Here is a 19,983-nt window from a genome sequence, read left to right as displayed (position 1 = left end):
CCAGTATTTCCAAATAGCACGTCGACCTTTTGAGTTGAGATGAAGATCTAAAGCAAACTGATTGGGCCTGACTGATGCACAGCAAATAACAAGACAAGGAGATGTCTGTGTTTGTGAGTAAGTATGTGGGGTGCATTCAGTATTATTGCCTCCGCGGCCTTCAGGGATGACTTAAAATATGTATTATCCTGTTGAACCAGACAGAGCTACCATGAAATCCTGTTTCAGACTGGCTTACAATAAATATTCCAATAGAAATGTGTGTAAGAGAGAGTGGCAGAAAGAATTGACACAGCACAGAATGGCGGCAGAAGTTGTTCTTTATTTGTTGGCAGCTGATAAATGATGCAGGAGAGAGAGAGAGGGAGAGAGAGAGAGAGTTCAAAGACATAACAATGAAAAATAGGAAGCTGACAGGTAGAAAATTACAGCATCTCCCATAGAAAGGTCAAACATCCACCCATGAGTGTAGTTGCATTCTGTAAACATAATTCTTCTTAGCACCGAGATGTCTGTGACTCCTCCTCCAGTGCAGCCGTATTTGGCAGTGCCACTGCGGTAAACATGCCAGATATTTAAAATTGAAAATTAGTTAACAAGTGGAGTTCTGAAAGGAGCTGTGCAGGGAGAAGGAGATGGACTAAAAAATATCAGCTCAAATGTTTCCCAGGCTTCTCCTTATGTTCCACCTAGAATCTGCCACAACCCAGCAAGCAGGTTATTGTGATTACCGCACAAAACTGGATTTCTGTCCCATCTCTGCTTGCTCTCCCACACAGTCATTAGCATTTTCTCTTGGCATTCTTCCATATCTTTCAGTTCATCCTGTCACACCTGTTATTCACTTGTTTTTCCTCTTCCTCCCTCCTGTTTCCTCTCTCTTCTCCTATGTGGCAGTGCACAACCTCATCTAAATGCACAGCCAGTCATGAGCTCTCTTACCTGCTTTGGGCACTGCTATAATCGGGTGTATTCATGCTTTTCTTTGCCATCTACCTCAAGTTGCATGTGGAATTGCTCACCTGCCATAAGACAAACCCACCCCTGCTTGATTGTGGGTCTTGTGGTGCGTTAATACCTTCATATTTCACTCACTTTTATGGGTTTGGTCATCTCGCCCTGTCTTGCTCAAACAGAATGCATAGGCTTTCCAGTGCTTGCTCCCTTGCCTGCAGACAAGCAAAGAGAAGCAGGGGGAGGAGAGAGGAAGGAGGAGGGAGAGGGTAGCAAATGAGGTGTGGATAAAAATTATGGGGGACTAGAAAAGAGAGCCCAGCCCTGGATGGAGAGAAGGAGGATGGGAGAGAGAGAGAGAGTGTGAGTGAGAGAAGGAAATGATATGGTGTAAAAATCCAGCAGAATTCAGCTCTAGTAGTAGTGCAGCGTGCTGATCAGCATGCTCTCTCACCACTGGGGAACAACCGCCTTTTGTGTTCCCCCCGCTGCAGTGGGGGAGTGCATTTACCGTCGCGCCCGAGGGAAGAAGCCAAGAAGTATCCTCCAATCAGCCGTTAGTGAATTCTCTCATCTTGTGAGGCTGCTGATGGTGATTTATCACCGGCCTGAGACAGGTGCTGCACTCTGCTCAGCACTCTAACCACCTGGAATACTCACCGTGTTTTTTTATATTTTTTCTTTAACACAAATGCCCTCCTGTGGATTTGTCAACTTGGTTGACCAGCAGACAAAAGGAAGGTTAAACTGGACTTACTGGCTTTCATTCTTGATTTTCCTTTTTCTCTTTCTGCAGACTGAAGATGGACTAACTTTTATAGGTGCACTTGTGCCTTCTGGGGACTTGTTTTGATCATCCGTGGCTTCATAAAACAGCATTTTTCTGAAAACTTATTTGTCAGTTGACCCCATATGTAGCTTTATTGTTCTTAAAGCACAGCAAGTAGGGAATTATGATGTAGATCGATGTGTTCGGAGACTGACAGCTGACTAAGATGCCGGGAGAGGACAGTTGGAACACACCTGCTGCTGTGCATGTCTGATACATGGGACCTCCTCCACAGAGATTAACTTTCAGGTGGCTTTCTTTCAGATAGATGTGATTCTCTCAGGTGGCATGAGTAGAGATAGTGTTTCTGTGCCTATGTGTCTGTGAGTGTGTGGCTGGCATCAGGAGCCAGGGTTTGGGATTACACCACCTCTGGAAAGGATACAGGTGTAGTGGAGCCTTGAATGAGGATTAGCTGCTCTAACACCTTGTTGCTGGCAGCCCATAGAGTGATGGACCTTTCAGACAAGACTCAAGCTGCGCACACACATTGACAGTTGTAGCCAGAGGATTAGAGATAAAGGTTAAACCAACATGAGGAGGCTCGGAGGGCAGGGAACGGGACAGGAAGACAGCAGACGAAGTTATGTTGAGATGCTTTTAATGCAGGTTATCTGTGATTGATGCGGACGGAGGCGAGTGAGGGAGCTACTTTCAACAGACGGAGCCTATTTATAACTGCAGAGGACAATTAGAGAACGTCCACATGTTGATAAAAGATCCGTCGACATAAATTGACCCGTAAAAAGCAAACATTGATGGTTTTGTGATCTTGATCTGACCAGTAACTCAGCACAAAATCCAATCAGTCCATGACGAGGTTTGATATTGATTTCTCCGGCCAGCCAGGATAGACTCGTGACTCATCTCTGCTTAAGAGGTCACTAATCTAATTATGATCTGTCATTCAGTCTCACCCAGAGCAGTCAGCCAGAGTGCTGAGCATGTCATGGCATAAAGAATCAATGACTTAATACTTTTCATGATAGCTGAAAGATGATTATTATGCATTTCTGCTGCAGTCTACTGTCATGATCTATGTAAAATGAATGTTTGGACATGTTTTATTGTGTCAAAATGAGTTTTTGGCAGTTCTGCTGAGAGTTACTGGAAATTGAATTGTTTGTGTGTGTTGTCAGGCTTGCAGTTGAATGATGTGTGTGTCATCTGGTTGCGTGTGCAGGTGTTTTTTGGGGCTTTCGTCCCTCAGCTTATCTTAGCAGCACAGCAAGGTCTTAAAGATCCTGAAGAATGGTGTAACGGGCAACACCTTGCACCACCCAACCTCTCCCTCTACGCTCCTTCGTGACTTAGATTTATTAATGACGTGTTGATCCTGAAGTGGAGGATTAAAACAGGTGAATAAGGTCCTGACAAGGCTTTCAAGAGGCGAGGTTATCTCACCGGCCACACTCAACAATCCTGGAAAGCAGACTGCAGCAGGTAGGAGGGGTACAGGGGAAAATGACAGAGGCAAGTTGGGATCCAGGCAGCTGCATTATTTGTGTGGAACTTGTTCAAAAAGCATCGCTGAAGGTGTGCTTTGTGGAAGTTTAGCGCTTTGAGTGTGCAAACTCAGGAGCAGCTTGGGGGAGTTCAGCTGGAGTTCTACTGGGAAAAGCTGCTTTATCCTGCTGTTTTCAACATTAAAGACCAAACAAGGCTACAGCACAGCAAGTCTACTGTCGGATCTTTTTTTTTTTACAAGATACTGGATAAAAATGGATTTGTCTGAAAAAACTGCTTAATCTACTTAAGTTGTAAGAGCAAACCTTTCTAAAGCATGTTTTCTCCAGCTGTTGCCCAAACATAAATAAACCTAAACTGGATGGTGTGTTTTTCCTGCGATGGAGAAAGAAAGCAACACCTGGCTTTGCAGCTCTGAAACAATTGCCACGCTTACAGTTTTCCAGGAGTACAACACTTGAATCGTGGACACACCACAAAAGAAGAAAAGACCAGCAAAGCGTGTATGTGTCCCTGGCAAGGATGTGTAGCTGAGGAGGAAGAGGAGGAGGAGGAGGAGGAGGAGGAGAGTACTCTACCACCATCCTGTGAATAAGGGTGGGGTCCTTCCTTTGCCACAGACAAAGACCTTGGAGTTCTGGTGTGAGAATTGGGGTGGTTCTGGACCTGCACAGTCCAGCACAGCGTCAAAAGTCACAATGGGGTGCAACATGTGTGTGGTTCAAAAACCTGAAGAACAATACAGAGTCATGTTCCAGGTGAGCTCTGTCTCCTCTCTCTGTCTCTCTGTCTCTCTGTCTGTCTCTCTCTCTCTGTCTCTCTGTCTGTCTCTCTGTCTGTCTCTCTCTCTCTCTCTCTCTCTCTATGTCTGACTCATTTTAATTTCTTCCATGTCATCAAAATGAATCATTGACCCTTCCTCCCAGGATCAATGACAATCAAAAGCTCTCATCATAATCTCATCTACTTCAGTCTACAGCATTTTGAATCTAAATTAGCGTAAATGAAATGAAATGACAGGGATGGTGCCATCAGGTAATTCTTGAATGAGTCATTAATCTCATGATATCATATCATGAAAAACATGACAATACAATTAAATTGAACAATTCATGCAATTCATTAGTAAAATCAAACATATCCCATCTCTCCAAATGTCTACCTGTAATTAGGCTTGACTTTTCTTTTTAGTTAGATCTCACATGGATGGATATGCCTTCAAAGGGGGTCTGGAAATAAATTTGCAACCCTTGCACTAGGTTGCTAATTGAAATAGTACTTCAGTGGCACTAATAATTACAATAATTACTGTGACTGTTATGATTAAGATCAGAGAACAGAGCTACAACACATGAGATAGAGAGATGTGGAGGAAGTCGGGTGGTGCAGTGCTACAGAGGCAGCAGGATGGATGGGCCAAAGTGTTATGGGAGAGAGGGGTTGCCACGGTTACAGCCTCAGTACCGCCTGCCAAATGGGACCACAGACTGTATCTGAGTAAGCTCATCTGGTTGTGCAGTCCTTAAGGAAGCTCTCAGTGACACATGTGGTGGCAAAAATAAGCCCCATGCTTACTAAGCAGCAACAATCCTCCTCAGTGCTTGTGGGTATAACATTTTTAGGATCTGTGGCTTTAGCTGGAGTCTGGGTCCATTGACTGAGCTGCAGAGAGGAGAACACGGAGCGAGACGGAACCCAAATCGAGGCGTGCTAATGAGTCGAGTGGGAAAATAGAGACTAAACAAACCCATGAAAGAGGGTGGGAAAATCAAAGTTTTTCTTATCACTCAGCTTTTTTATCTGCTGTTTGCCCTCACAACGCAGAAGCAATTGATTTGAACGCTTCATGGAACAGGCGTGAATAGAAGGCTTGAGTGGATTCGCAAATCTACTGGGAGTACCAGAGAACAAGGAGCAAGGCAGACTGGGAATCATAAAACTAGAGCCGGAGCGTTTCATAGTCAGTGACCCCGTCTAACAGAGGTCAGCAGTAATGACACTGAATGCATGCAGGTCAAAATCTTTAAGAGTAGAAATCAAATCACTGCACCGATTTGGCAATGTGAGGTCAATTATACCTGAAGCTCAGGTCCCTGGAGGTTTGTCATCAAGGAAACACTTTCAACCCTGTCAGGTGGAGAACCTGCATGGAGTTTCATGAGTGAACAGCCAATTCCTGTAGATCAGAGATATGTTGTATGATTTGAAGCATGTACAAGAGTTGTCATGTTGAATGCGGAGCTACTGCGTGATTGGAGATGGAGCTGATACTTTAGATTGGTGGAGCAGCAAGTCTGCATATATTGTGGTCTGATAAACCTGAAATGACATCGCTCCCTGTGAGCAAAGATGAACGAGACAGAAAGAACAAACGGAGAGCTGAGCCAGAGCCAGGGGCTTTGTCTAGCTGACTAGCACACTTTAATGAGGTTATATTGCATAAAATCTGGAGGTTTCATACAAAAACCATGAACTGTTGTCAATTAAACTACAAAAGAGGTTAAAAAATAATAGCAGTAATGACAGTACGCATGCTGGTTTTTTTTCCCTTAAGATATAGTCAGTTATTTCATGAAATAATTAGTAACAGTGGAAAGCTGAATAATCTAAATATCATGCCAAGAAAAAGATGGCAAGGAGGTTCAATCATTAAAATCATCACAAAAAGGAAACATAATTACATTTCATAGCTTTCCTGCTACGTACTTCCCCTTCAGAGGTACGCAGCTTTGTGTTCTTGTATAATTACACCCTCAAATTAGATGCAATCTACTGAGTTATTGTGTGTAGACAATAAATACAGCATTAAAAAGCTAAAAGCTACATCAAGCTGCAAAAGCAGCCTGTTAAATCTAACCGTTTTAAAACAGTTGCTTCTCTTGCCAAAGGAATAACACTCATGCATTATACATGGTGCTTCTGCTACACATACGCTGCACACTGGTGCCTGTGCACGCCCATGGGCATGTTTCTGATCAATATTACTGCCCATATTAATAGATTAATTCATAGAACCAGCTGTTGATTTGTGTTCAAATGAATTATTTTGAAGAAGGTATCATTTGTTACACATTGACACATAGACACACGCACGCACATGCACACACACAGTAAACCCCTGGCCCCCTGAGCCCTTCAGCCACTCCCTGCTTTCTCTCTCTGCATCACTGTGAAGCAGGTTTCAAAGGGAGGGTGTTTCCATGGCAACTCATGTCATTAAACTAACCTAATGTGTTTTTATTTATTTATTTATTTTTTTCACAATTACCTGAGGAAACGTGCTGACAGATACGAGAGAGTAAGTAGATTATGGGGATGCTCACGCGGGCTGCCGTGCAAATGACATTGACGACCATGTATGGGCACACTGGTAGAACACCCAACAGTCAGGGTGATGCAACAAGAACTACTACACGGCTGTTGTATTAAATGCTCTCTCCTGTCAAGTTTTAATTTCGTCCAGCCTCCAGTTCGTGACTGCATGTTGCGGTTCCATTCCACTAATTTAATTGGTAGCACCATTAACCCCCCAGCCACCGTCTATAATCAGTGAATAAAGATAGAGGAAGTACAATGTTTTATATGTGTGTTTATATGTATGTGCAGTATTTTCAGCACTTGGCAGTTTGCATGAAGACAGTATTATCACCTTGTTAAATTGTCATTCTTTATTATGGGGGAGGAGAGACAACAAAAACATTTCATCATCGATGTAACATCGATGTCTAATATCATCTGTGGGTCTTCAGTTCCTCCTAAAATCAAATGGAGCAAAACAAAAGCAGTTAATTTGTGTTAATTAGATCACCTGACAGACCGTTCTTTACCTTTGGGCTTGTCAGTGTCTTTCTGCGTCAGGAGTGTGTCTGTTGTCTCAGGTGAGGTGAAGGTGTGTGTGTGTGTGTGTGTGTGTGTGTGTGTGTGTGTGTGTGTGTAAAATGCGTGTGTGTAATGCATGTGGGTGTTCCTCGTGTTCTTTCACTCGTACATGACGTCTCCGACATGGCATCAGACATCAGACAGGATAAATATAGATGGAAGATTCCACTCGCATCCTTCATATAAAAGTACACGACTATATTTTGTACAGTCAGGGGTCATGGAGGGTCTTCCAGGACCTTATTTAATTTACCTTTTGTTCAAATGCTTTTGATTATTTATTTTTTTAAAGTCTTCAAAATATTCAATCGAAAAAATATAATTGATACAGCATTACTGATCTGACCTGTAGATATATGATATTAATATCAAGAAACAGCATTTTCTTTTCATTTTTTTTTTTTTTTGCCGTTAAATTTCCTGGTTTCTTATACTTAAAAAAAAATATATAGTGTTTTCATAATTCACATACGGCCCTCTTCCTGTGAGATAAATTGTGAATTCGCAAAGTAAAATTTTGACATTTATTAATACCTCGTAAGAAGCAACAACAGAATAAGTAAACGTTTAAATAGAGAACGGTCATATGTGTTTGAATCAAGTGATGCTGGATAAGGTTTCTGAACACAGCCTCAACCAAATTATTTCTATGTACAAGGGTCCCCATTGAGCAAAATCAATTTAGATGGGGGTCTGCAGCTCACTGTGAGTCCACTTGGGGCCCTGAGCATGACATTTGTAAACCCCCTGATATTGCAGCCTGTGACATATTGCAATTTCCCTTCGAGGGTTCAGTGCAGTTGTAGCCATTAAAGTTGTATAATGCAGTTAACCTGCTCCCAGTAGTTGTCAGAGCCACTGGTTTATCTTCCACCACAAACAAAATAAAATGAAAAATCTGCACATGTTACAGCTTTTCTTCATACTGATGAATTTATCGACAGATTCTGCCCATTCATATATCCCATAATCCCTCAGAGGCTTGTTAGCTTCATCGCCATCATTCCAGAAGAAGAATATCTGAGCCTTCTTTTGAATCAATGTACTTTCGCTGTTATCATAATAAGCCCACCACTCCCTGCTTGTGTATTTAAATTAACTTGCTGATATCAGACAACAGAGCCTGGGTGGGTCAAGTCTGATTTTCTCTGAAGGTGACTGCTTGAGCCTTCAAAGCAGGGGAGATGAGAAAAAATCAATTACTGAACAAGTGGAATTCAATTGGGCGATGAGGCAGGTCTCGCTCTCCTGCAGTGGAGATGCTCATAAATCCAGGAAAAACTCTCCAGCGCCGGGAGAATCACCGGTAAAATCTGTGATGGTTTGTGTATTTTTTCTACACACTCAACATGTGGGATGATGTGTGAGAGTTCGTCGTTTCCTCACCCTCCTTTTATGCCAGCCTGTTGTACAGTGCATGAGATTAATTTGCTCTTTAAAGGGCTTTCAGATAAAAACTAATTATGCATCAACCACTTAGTAATTTCCCATGAGCTCCCATTGTGAATGTGTTTACATACAAGCGCTGAACCCTGAGTTAGGCTGGCTCACTGTTTACATTCACCCCACGGTTCCTTGAAAGCCTGTTTTCTATATTCCTCCTGCATCATTAGCATCCCCTCACCTCCCTTCCTCCTCCGTCCCAGTGCACTCCTTCACTCTGTCTCCTCCTTTGCTTTCTCTCTCTACACTTTGAACTTCTTGCATCTCTTTCATCTTTACCCACATCATCTCCACCCTCAGCGGCGCTGCCGCCGCCGATACCAGTACCGCCCACCCCCTACTGTGCACGCTGATTTTTGGAGGCTTTGCTGTTGTTTTCTTAGTTGCATTTGTATTTAAATACAAATACACAGGATGGATGTGCAGCCGGGGTTTTGTTATTTGCATAGCTTGGGTTTTCTATAAAGAGCAGCTGTATATAATGACCTACTAACCCAGAGGTAACAGAGAGCTGCTCTTGGCAAGTGTGTGATGGATTCCCCATCGGGTCAGAGAGAGAGCTGTCTAACACGCAACAACCAGCATGAAGTTGTCTTCAAAGCAATCTCAGCACCTCTCATAGATAATGAATGTGAACCCCCAACCCTCTCTCAGCTCTATCAGCATTCATACCTGTCACTCATGCCCATGAGGATGTCCCCCCTGTGGCCTCTCTCTGGTTCTGGAGAGCTGTGGTCACAGAGTGCTGTTGTCAATGGAGACAAAGATCAAGAGCTTGAATTAGAGGATGATTCTAAATTACTTCAACATGCAAACTACACAGTCTTAATTCCCGCATCACCAACAGGCTGTGCAGAGCATAACAATCTTATTTGTTGCCAAGCAAAAAGGCTCATTAGGGAGACAGAAGGATTTATGAAGGAACATTAGTGTGAGGAAGCACTAGCGCACAGATACGGCTGAAACAGATGGAAATAGAGGAGTGCTAGCTGACATCTCTAGGGACGGGACAGCGCTGAAAGAAGTGCTGAGACAGCATGGTCAAAGAAAGCAGAGAGAGAAGAGAGAGGGTAATGAATGAGCGTGCTAGCACTAAGCTAGACTGGGGGGGGGGGTGTTGGTGTTGGTGACGGCGGCGGCGGTGGTGGTGGTGTTGGTGCAGTGGCATGAGAGAAAACCAAATCAAGAAAAAGAACATGAGCTGAATGTGACAAGAAAGTTCTTGTGCATGGCTGCACAAGGGAACATTGATTTGACACGCAATTACTGGAAGGAGACAAGAGAGGAGCGAGAGAGACTGTAGCAGGGTGGGAGAGATCACCGACAGCCAAGGTCACCGTGTTCAACCGGAATGGGAGCGTACACAAAAGCTGTCTGGCTCAGCTCTGACTGTGACTCTCCTCGGTGCATTAATGACTCCTGATGAAATCAAAATGGGGAGTTCAGTTTGTTTTCATGTGGTTGCTTGAGAGTGTCGCTCTGTCAGAAACTTCAGCTAACAACCTCCATGACTGCTATGAGGCCCAACAAAAAAAAAAAGAAAAAGATTTGTGTCAATGGCTGTCAGTTCAGAATGACCTTTTTGGAATTGCAGGGCAAATACAAATGCATTCATATAATTGCTTTGCCCTTGGTTTTGGGCATGCTGGCTAACCCGGGGGGGGGGGGGGGCACTTTGACTAAACTGATTGTATATTGTATTGGATTGGTTATATGTGTATTTACTGTGGTGTTGCATGTCAAAATGGCTGCTGTTGTGAAAATGGCGTGTTGCTAGCACTGACCGACCTCCTTGCATTAATAGGATTTGCAGCTTTTTGTTGTTGTTGTTGCAGCTGTAAACCTACATGGTTCATTCGCGCTACTGCTGTCAACACAAATAGCCTATTTTAGATTTTGGTTATGCCGAGTTTAGGCCTATAACACGTTGTAGCGTTTCCTGAAATCTGTTTTTGTTGATGCCAAAGTGTCAGTGGGACAATTTCACGGCTGATAATTAAAAATAACACTATTTTGCCGGTGACTCAAAGCCCACATTTATTTTATCAGTTTCACCTCTGCCATCACTTGTCAAAATGGCTGCCGAGAAAAGGGCGGGGGTCAAAACCTGCGCACGAGGAGCCGAGTAGGCACTTTCACAGCTGCCATTTTGACATGTCATTACAGTGTACACAGCTGTAATTGATCAAGTTGATAATTAAGTGTCATTCTATTTAGTGTCACAGGCATTACCGTGAGTTACTGTGCATTATACCAGGGCCATCATCCACCTGAATGGAACAGGGCCATAATTAATGCCATTAGTTACACCTGAGTTCACACTGCAGTGGCATTTCAAAGTGGCTGCTATATAAAGGGCCTGTTGTTACCTGGAAAGGATGATTTTTCAGACAATATTCTACGTGCTTGTTTTCCTAACCAACTCTCCAAAAGTCATTCTTTTAAAACAGTTTCCCCAGAAAAGGTAAATAAATTCTCTTATTGAAATCCATGTGATAAGTAAAGGCTGCAGAGAGGGGCTTTCTCATTCACTGATAAGAGCCAGACTTGACTAACGTACGCCGTGAACCCATTTGCTTCTTTGTGGCTGCGCAGCTTCAGTATGTGCTTTCCTGTTACATTATCTTTGCTGCTTCATTCTCAGGACTTATTTTGCCCATTTTGCTTTACTTTCTAACGCCACCATCTTCCTGCTTTCTTTGCTTCTCTTCACAGAAGGGTCACATGAGCAACACGCTGTGCTCTTACGATGCTGGCGGTCGATTAAAGGTCTCAGTATAAAGCTTTCTGCTCTACTGTGATGTGCTGTCGAATCCTTCATAGGTTATAGATGTGTGACAGTTCTATGTCTTCTGAAATGTGTTTTTCTTGTTGCTGTTTTGTTGACTAAAATGATCTGAGTCAGTTTGCTGCAGGTTTGTGCTCTAACTGCCACTCCTGTCCTTCCTGTGTTTTTACGAGGCAGTTTAACTCCCGTGAACTAATCTTTCCCGTTTCATGAACCACTGAGCTGCTCTGTCCATCTTCCCGTCTTCCTCTCCTGTTATTTGACCTGCAGATCATCTTTACTTTTCTGTGTTGCTGCCCATTTGTGTGTACTTGTGCAGTTTTGTTTCTCACGTAGTTAAAAGCTCACGTAGATCAGATCACACCAACCCTCCTTTCCTCCCTTCGTGTCTTCATCTCGTCCTCCGTCTCCCTTTCTGTCTGATCCTAACTGCCTGTGTTTTCCAGGTGAATGGAAAGGAGCTGTCCCGTCTCTCTGGGGACCCCACCTTGGACATACGGGATCCTGTGTTGTCTAACATACTGAGGCGGGGGGCTCGTCGACGGGCAGGTCAAGCGGGAGCCCCTGCAGTGATAACACCAGTGACCATGGGCATGGCCGACTGTGTTGACAGCTGCACCCAAACAGACATCAGCTTCCAGCACATGTTGACACTGGGTAAAAGCAGCCAGCATCCCTGTGGGGCTCCGCCCCCACCTGACCCTCCGCCGTCCCCTCCGCTGCCACCACTTCTGGAGCCATACATACTCAATGAACTGTGAGAGGGATGAGGGAGGGAGTTATTCATTGTCCTCCATGTCAGATTTAAAAATATGCTTAATTCCTTAATAATCTCATTCTCAGCTTCATAGAGCCGGCATACTATGACCATACAGACTACTTTGATATCACGCAGCATGAAGTGGACAGGCAGGACGAGCTGGAATATGAGGTGAGAACCTATCAGGTGCTGAAAGTTCTGAAACCAGCCCAGCTGTTCCCTCTCTGACATCCTCCCTCCCCTGTTTGTGCCGCTGCTCTAGGAGGTGGAGTTATACAAGTCTCGTCAGCAGGATAAACTCGGGCTGACGGTGTGTTACAGAACGGACGATGAGGAGGATCTCGGGATATATGTAGGAGAGGTGAAAACACCATGAAAACTATCAGCTATCATAGATTATAATTACTCGTACTTTCAATTAACAATTCGTCCTTTTTTTTTCTAGGTAAACCCCAATAGTATCGCTGCAATAGATGGGCGTATTCGTAAGGGGGACAGAATCCTGCAGGTACTGTCTTCCTTGACGGAATAATGGATCAAATATGTGCATATTCTGTTTGTGTAATAAAACGAACACTATTAGAATTTATACAGGTGGGTCACTCCGTCTAATATTGCAGTATTGTAGTTTGTTTTTCTGTCTCTCAATCAATTACCTCAGCAACTGTTAGTCCAGACTTGACGTGTGCATTGTTGTTCTCTGAGAGGTCTGAGGTCTAGGATAAGAGATTACAGTCACAGTTCTGGATTGGTTTAACGTGTTGTGATGTCACACAACCCAAGGACACGCCCACAAACACCTGGCTGCACTCAATTTTACCATTCTAATTCAAAATGAATTCGAAAACAACACCTCTTCAAATTAACATTTTAACATAAACTCTGCTCTGGAGCACAGATCAATTTTCAATCTAATTAAGCCTTAAGTGAGGGTTTAGACTAGAGGAACATGACTATTGTGTCTATGCAAAGATACAAAATTAAAATAATATATAATCTTGCTCAAATATATTCAAAGTAAGCTAAAAGCAAAGTATTGTACATAGTGGTGTTAGCATACTTTGTAACTTCCCACCACTGTCTACGGATGACAGAAAATATCTTTTCTGCATTTTAATTCTAAAAAAGCATTTCCTGAATTGGCTAGCCTCATTGGAGCAAAGGGTCTCAATTATACCCTGTTCTTTCTGTTCCAGATAAATGGAGTGGACATCCAGGACAGAGAGGAGGCAGTAGCTCTTCTCACCAGAGAGGACAGCACGAATGTCTCCCTGCTCCTCGCACGACCCGAGATAGAGGTGAGGAAATTGGATATGTAGTCTTCAGGGAGGGAGCTACAAGGCTCAGTCTGAATACTGACCCAAAACTGCCTTCCTCTTCCTCACCTCGCGCTTCATGTAGCAATAAATGAGCTTACACACAAGGTCTCTTTATTAGCAGGTCACATGACTGGGAGGGGGACAGAAAAGGGGGACATGCTTTGACCTGTTTTTTGCAGACGGATAAACAAAACGCTACCTACACATGATGGGACCACAGATAACATCGCGAAAGAAAAGAAGACAAATCGTGCTCTTTCTCACACTCTAATGTGGAGCTGCTTTGTTTCCTTCAAGGTCACTCTGAGCAGATTTGATGAAAGAAGGAAAAAACACTCACACCTCTGCCAAATTTATCATCACCACACACAACTTGACATATGTAGACCAAACCGAATGGATTTTTATTGCAGCTTATTGTAAAACGGGGTTTCAGATGGAGTCAGACACACGATATGTGAGAATACACAAATCTGTATGCTTGCCACAGATGTACAGAAGGAACTAGAGGGCAGATTTAAAAGACGCTCATTAAAATGAGCTACACGCACACGTGCGCACACGCACACACACACACACTAACAGCCCCCTCGCCCCAGTTTAAATATGTCCTTGTATACTGAGAGGGCAGCAGTGTTACCTGTGAAAGGCTGTTAAGATTTATATGGGTAAGGGGTCTCACATTAAGATTCAAGAGAGAGACAGGAGGAAGAGGAATCATCAGAGGGAAATGCACAAGCAAAGATTAAAGCTTAATCTGCCATCTTGTGGGAAAAGAGAGAGGACTAAAGGGGTTGTCTGAGTCGAAGAATGAGGATGAACATAATCAATACCTGGTCTCACGGCTGCATTGCAACTCAAATCAAACCAATTAGGCCAGATCGACTGCGCTCTCACCACTCAACTGTTTACTTAGTTAAGAACAAGTATTTGCATTATATTTGATCAGCATCTCAGGGGAATGTCAATTAAAAACAACAATAATGGTTTTATAGACATATTTAATATTTGGATTGCAAATACTGCGAAGGAAATTCAGTTATATGCTAATACGTGAAATATTTGACTTAAGGTTGCCTATGTTGTCCATCCATCCATTGTCTTCCGCTTATTCCTATTAAGGGTCGCGGGGGGGCTGGAGCCTATCCCAGCGTCAACTGGCGAGAGGCAGGGTTCACCCTGGACAGGTCGCCAGTCCATGGCAGGGCCAACACATATAGACAGACAACCATTCACACCTACTGTCAATTTAGAGTATCAATCAGCCTCGTCCCCTCTTGATGTCTTTGGACTGTGGGAGGAAGCTGGAGTACCAGAGAGAACCCACACAGGAACAGGGAGAACATGCAGACTCCACACAGAAAGATCCCGCGCCCGAGCAGGGACTCAAACCCAGAGCCTTCTTGCTGTGAGGCGACAGTGCTGACCACTGCACCACTGTACAGCCCTGCCTATGTTGTATTCATTACAAATTTGTATGTAGTTTTACTGTCAGACACACACACACACATATGTATATATTTCATGAATTTACTGAGGATCGTGTATCTGGTCTGATTATCATGCCTTACTTTGAGTAGCTTCCCAGATATCTCACACTGCTCTTCCTCCATCTAGTGGCTGGAATGAGCACTACAGTGGAAGGAGATAAGGAAATTCAACACTGGAAAACTTAAAAAAAAGAAGCTTTTTGCTAATCAGGAAAGATTATAATGACGGAGATGCCAAAATTATTCATTTTGTTTTTCATTCTTTGTTTTTTTAATAGCTTCTGCATCATGTGACCTACTGACTCCACATCTAAGCCTTTTTTATTTACTCAGTGCAAAATTGATAATTTATCTTCAACATCTTCCATTTCTGTTGACCCACTGACTCTAAATGAATACCAGATATTAACTGCTAAAATGGACAAATATGACACCACTTTTTAAACCATGTTATTGCTTTTATTTTGCAAAAATATTTGAATTCATTGATTATTTTTTCTGCTGCATGGTGGTGCAGTGGTCAGCACTGTGGCCTCACAGCAAGAAGGTTCGGGGTTCGAGTCCCGGCTCGGGCACGGGATCTTTCTGCGTGGAGTCTCCATGTTCTCCCCGTGTCTGAGTGGGTTCTCTCCGGGTACTCCGGCTTCCTCCCACAGTCCAAAAACATGCAATTGGGGACTAGGCTGATTGGATACTCTAAATTGACTGTAGGTGTGAATGTGAGTGTGAATGGTTGTTCGTCTCTGTATGTTGGCTCTGTGATGGACTGGCGACCTGTCCAGGGTGAACCCCGCCTCTCGCCCGTTGACGCTGGGATAGGCTCCAGCCCCCCCGCGACCCTTAATGTGTAGGAATAAGCGGAAGATGACGATGGACGAATTATTTTTTCTTCAGTAGCCTCCGCGTCATAGGACCTTGTCAGTTTAAATCAATACGAGATATTTATACTAAATTTGTTAAATAAGACAAAACTTAATTACACTATTTTACTGCTGGGTCACATTGAAAACTTTTGCGTTAAAATATTCCGATAAAGACGATATATCGCTACACGTATGTAACAGAGGAGTGTCGTATTTTTAACCAGGCTATCAATAATTTCTGCGATGGATTTGGAGTCACTGGTTGCATGACATGGACGATATTGAAGAAAAATTATGAATTTTGCATGAAATAATTATATAAAATAGTAGAAACTTTAAAAAATTGTGTTGTCTTACATTTCTAGTGATAATATCTGGAAACATTCCATGCTAGCTGGAGTTAAGTAAGACCTGTTAGCAGCTTGTTTCACCAATAAACAACCATTTCTCATGATGCCGAAATTTTTACTGTTACATTTATTCTAAAAAAACAAAACTTGATCCAATACATTTTCTGTTATGTCTCTCTTCAACTGCAACTAAATTCCTGTCAGAATGACAACCAGCTGGACCCTGATGATCCGGACCTGGAGCCACTGGACAACGCTGTCCATCTGCCCAGCAGCCACAGACAGAGGAGCAGCTCCGTCCTGGGTGCTGGAGCAGGGGGGGTTTCTGGTGGGGGTGTACTCGGGATTCACAGTTACTCACTCAACCAGGATTCACCTGATTTACTCCAGACAGTGCTGAGCAACAGCCAGGAGCTGGACAGCGGTGTGGGCCGCACAGATGAAAGCACCCGCTATGAGGAGTCCTCTGAACATGACCTGCTGGGAGACGACCACACCAGTGCCTCCAACACCAACGCCACCAACACTCCTGGCAGCATGCGCAAGTTTGTATCCTGCCGAGGGGACACCCTGCCTTTGTTGCACTCCCAGGACCTCCAGTTCAGCACTGACTCCCTCTTAGGCCTGAACTGTGTCAATGGAGGGGGGCTTGAACAGGCGGAGCGATTGGAGAGAGGCTACATGGCAGACCCTGTGAGGATGATGATGCCTGGGCTGACTGAGGAGGAGTGTGAGAGGTACAAAGAGCTCCTGGAAATCAAGTGTTACTACGAGAAGAATAGCAACAATCTGCTGCTGATGGGAGGCCAGGGTCTGGCTCCCGAAGAGGGGGGTGTCTCACTGGACGTTAATAGGAATGAGAGCCTGACGCAGCACGAGATGGCCCTCCTGGAGGAGGAGCTGCGCCACTTGGAGTTCAAGTGTCGTAATATCCTGAGGGCGCAGAAGATGCAGCAGCTGAGGGAGCGTTGCCTAAAGGCTTGGCCTCTGGAGGACAACGGAGCAAGCGCAGGGGCCGGACTTGGACCCCTGGATGTTAGTGGGTCTTTGGTGAGTGAGGAGTCTTGTCACCATGCTCTATCTGATATCAACGAGCTCCCTGAGAGGGAGCGCTCAGATAAGGACAGCACCAGTGCCTACAACACTGGAGGGGAGAGTTGCAGGAGCACACCTCTGGTCAGTGAACAGTTCCCCTCACACTCCACTCAGAGCCTGGAACGAGGCGAGTGGCTGAGAGAAGGAGAGACCAGGGGGGATGGGCTGCAACCGAACCTCAACCAAACCTATTCCCCCCAAAATCACAGGAGAGGTGAGGAGGCAAAGACTTCTAACCCTGGAGCTAAACTTCGATCTCTGTCCCGGGATGGAGGGGCCAGGAGGGGCTCAGATGGAGGGGTGAGACGTAACCCCAAAACCAATGGGACAACTGTGAGACCTGGTGGACGCAGTGCAGAGAACAGTCCGTACCTGTCCCGTCGCCAGACTGAAGCAAAGCCGCCTCAGCGTTACCTCAGCTGCATGCAGCTGCCCTCTCCCTCCATGTCTGAGAGGCACAGAGATGCTCCAAGAGAGGGAGGCCTGGAGGCCGGAGGGGACGCCAGCCCCATGAGTCTGGGTAGTACATGTAAAGATATTGGCCAGGTCCCAAGTCCTGTCCCCCTACCTTTGTCCCCTCCACTGCTGCCCACTTCTCCCAGGATGGAGTGGAAGGTGAAGATCCGTAGTGATGGCTCACGCTATGTGGCCAAACGTCCTGTGAGGGACCGCCTCCTGAAGGCACGCGCCATGAAGATCAGAGAGGAGCGAAGTGGAATGACAACAGACGACGATGCAGTGAGTGAGATGAAGATGGGCCGGTACTGGAGCAAAGAGGAGCGCAAGCAGCAGCTGCTAAAGGCCAGAGAACAGCGGCGGCGCAGGGAGTTCATGATGCAGAGCCGTCTCGACTGTCTGAGGGATCGTGAGAGGGAGCAGTTCAGCAGCGGGGGAGGACAGCAGGCGACGACGCACCAGCAGGATCCCGCCTCCATCCTGGAGCTGTGCCACCGCAGGAGCATGAAGAAGCGCAGCCGCAGAATCCTGGACAACTGGATCACAATTCAGGAGCTGCTGGCCCATGGGAGCAGGTCTGCTGACGGGAAGAAAGTCTACAACCCCCTGCTGTCTGTCACCACCGTCTGATATTTAAGTGCCAAAGTCTTTTGACGGATGAACTCAAGCTGCTTCAGAACAACTTGGCACAAGTATTTGTCTGACACACAGTAACAGGTTGATGGAAAATGAAAGTAGCACAGACAGAAAATACACACGTCTCCAATATTGTGGATAAAAGCTACATTTAAGAAGTACATTCCATTACCAAACATTTAAAGAAATCAAAAAGAAAAAAAAAATTAACTGTACTGTTAATCCAAACTGTCTGGTTGAATTGACCAAACCAGTCAGGAAAACGCTTTCCAGCTAGTCTTTCTGCGTTACCCCTCATAGAGGGTTAGACCTCATTCATGGAATGTTATCATGCATAGATTTGTTCTTTTATGCAACAGTTTTTTTTTTCTTCTTTTAATTCTTGATTTAAACACACAGGAGGCATTTCTCATGTTCCAGTTGTAGCACAGAGTAATTGCTAGGGTTGCTTTGTTTTAATTCATTCAGAAAAACCAATAAATCCTCTATTTACCACATTGTTTCCTCAACATAAATAGCAGACAGTGACCCAATAAGGTTACCGATACTGATCTATTAAAGGAATTACCAATATTTGCTGATGACATGCAGTTATTATCAGGCATCCTGAGCCATGAACACAATAGATGTCAGGAGCAAAGCCGAACCTATCGCCATCAGGCTTTACTGCCCGTCTGTAAGACTAAATTGGGGGTTAAAAAAATCCTGAAGTATAAGAACACATCTGTGCACAAGAAAATATAATGAATAAGGCCGGATCTTTGTTCAACACTGAATAATATAGAATTCAAAGTTGACGCACAGGAAGTGGGAAAGAAATAGTGGGAAATAGCACAAGTGGGAATATTTGAATTAACACAAGTGACAGCTAAACTCTTTTCTAAACATAGTGTGTGCCACTTACTTTAGATAGGACTTTCCTTTTTTCATTCCTGCAGTGCTCATGTACAAATGCTTTAGGTTTTGCTTGTTTGTTTGTTTTTTTTTTTTTACAAAGGAAATACATCCACTGATGCTTTTTAGTGAGAGCTAAGCCATGCCTTCCTTTCAGGGGGATTTAACTAGAGTAGAGCACAACGGTCAAAGCTGAAACAGAAAGCACAAAACTGACAGGCACAATTTTCTTACAAATTCTAGCTTAAAAAAAAAACAAAAAAACAATTAGTATTTGAGTCAAACAGCTGGCTTCTGCAAAAAAAAAACAACAACACAATATTTACTGCTTTATTTACCAACTCAGAGAGCTTTCTGTAGACCAAGGAGTTAAGGTAATATTACTGTTTAGAATATTCTTGGCTACAGCTACCTACTGAATATCAAACATGTTTCCTTCACAAACTTAATTCAGGTTTTATTGTTTAGAGAACTTTGGATAATTGGGAGGCAGAAATTAAAATGACGGAGAACGAAACAACTTGCTTACAAAAGGACTTTAATGTCCCTCCATGCATGTTTGATATCAAGGCCAATTTTCTGTGTACTTTGAGCCGCTGACATACTGTAATTGTTGATTGTGTCTTTCTATTGTCCTAGCATAGAAACAAAAAACAAAACAAAACAAAAAAACAAGTACTTGTTTGTTCAGTGTTGTGATGCTTTGTGTCTGGCCATTTTACAGTGAAAGCTTTTCTAAATAAACGCTGTCATCATGAAG

General features: G+C 44.0%; 1 protein-coding gene across 4 annotated transcripts; it reads left to right on the top strand.

Annotated features, from left to right (window-relative positions):
* The first annotated feature begins 1,267 nt into the window (after window positions 1–1,267).
* LOC147255589 (PDZ domain-containing protein 4-like) lies at window positions 1,268–19,977 on the top strand. Of its 4 annotated transcripts, none has more exons than XM_086213386.1 (8): window positions 1,268–4,008; window positions 11,288–11,341; window positions 11,807–12,117; window positions 12,204–12,291; window positions 12,383–12,481; window positions 12,566–12,628; window positions 13,317–13,418; window positions 16,347–19,977. In XM_086213386.1, exons 1-8 carry the CDS (start codon window positions 3,949–3,951, stop codon window positions 18,321–18,323), a joined length of 2,754 nt encoding a protein of 917 aa, XP_086069512.1. In that variant the 5' UTR covers window positions 1,268–3,948; the 3' UTR covers window positions 18,324–19,977. The 4 variants fall into 4 exon arrangements, with proteins under 4 accessions (XP_086069512.1, XP_086069513.1, XP_086069515.1 ...); XM_086213389.1 differs by lacking the exon at window positions 1,268–4,008 and adding an exon at window positions 4,982–5,009; XM_086213388.1 differs by lacking the exon at window positions 1,268–4,008 and adding an exon at window positions 10,785–11,036.
* The last annotated feature ends 6 nt before the right edge of the window (window positions 19,978–19,983 follow it).

Source organism: Aulostomus chinensis, chromosome 9 (genome assembly GCF_037954235.1).
Source record: "Aulostomus chinensis isolate RoL2024-O1b breed Wild chromosome 9, RoL_Achi_v1.0, whole genome shotgun sequence".
Lineage (NCBI taxonomy): Eukaryota > Metazoa > Chordata > Actinopteri > Syngnathiformes > Aulostomidae > Aulostomus > Aulostomus chinensis.
Note: the sequence above shows the minus strand (reverse complement) of the source record. Positions and strands in the feature narration are given on the sequence as shown.

Bases quoted from the DNA above. Each gene is read 5' to 3' on its own strand.
- LOC147255589 (XM_086213386.1), top strand. From the start codon at position 3,949: ATGGGGTGCAACATGTGTGTGGTTCAAAAACCTGAAGAACAATACAGA. The intron at 12,292-12,382 runs GTGAGAACCTAT...CCGCTGCTCTAG, and splicing joins AGGACGAGCTGGAATATGAG to GAGGTGGAGTTATACAAGTC. The intron at 12,629-13,316 runs GTACTGTCTTCC...TTTCTGTTCCAG, and splicing joins AGGGGGACAGAATCCTGCAG to ATAAATGGAGTGGACATCCA.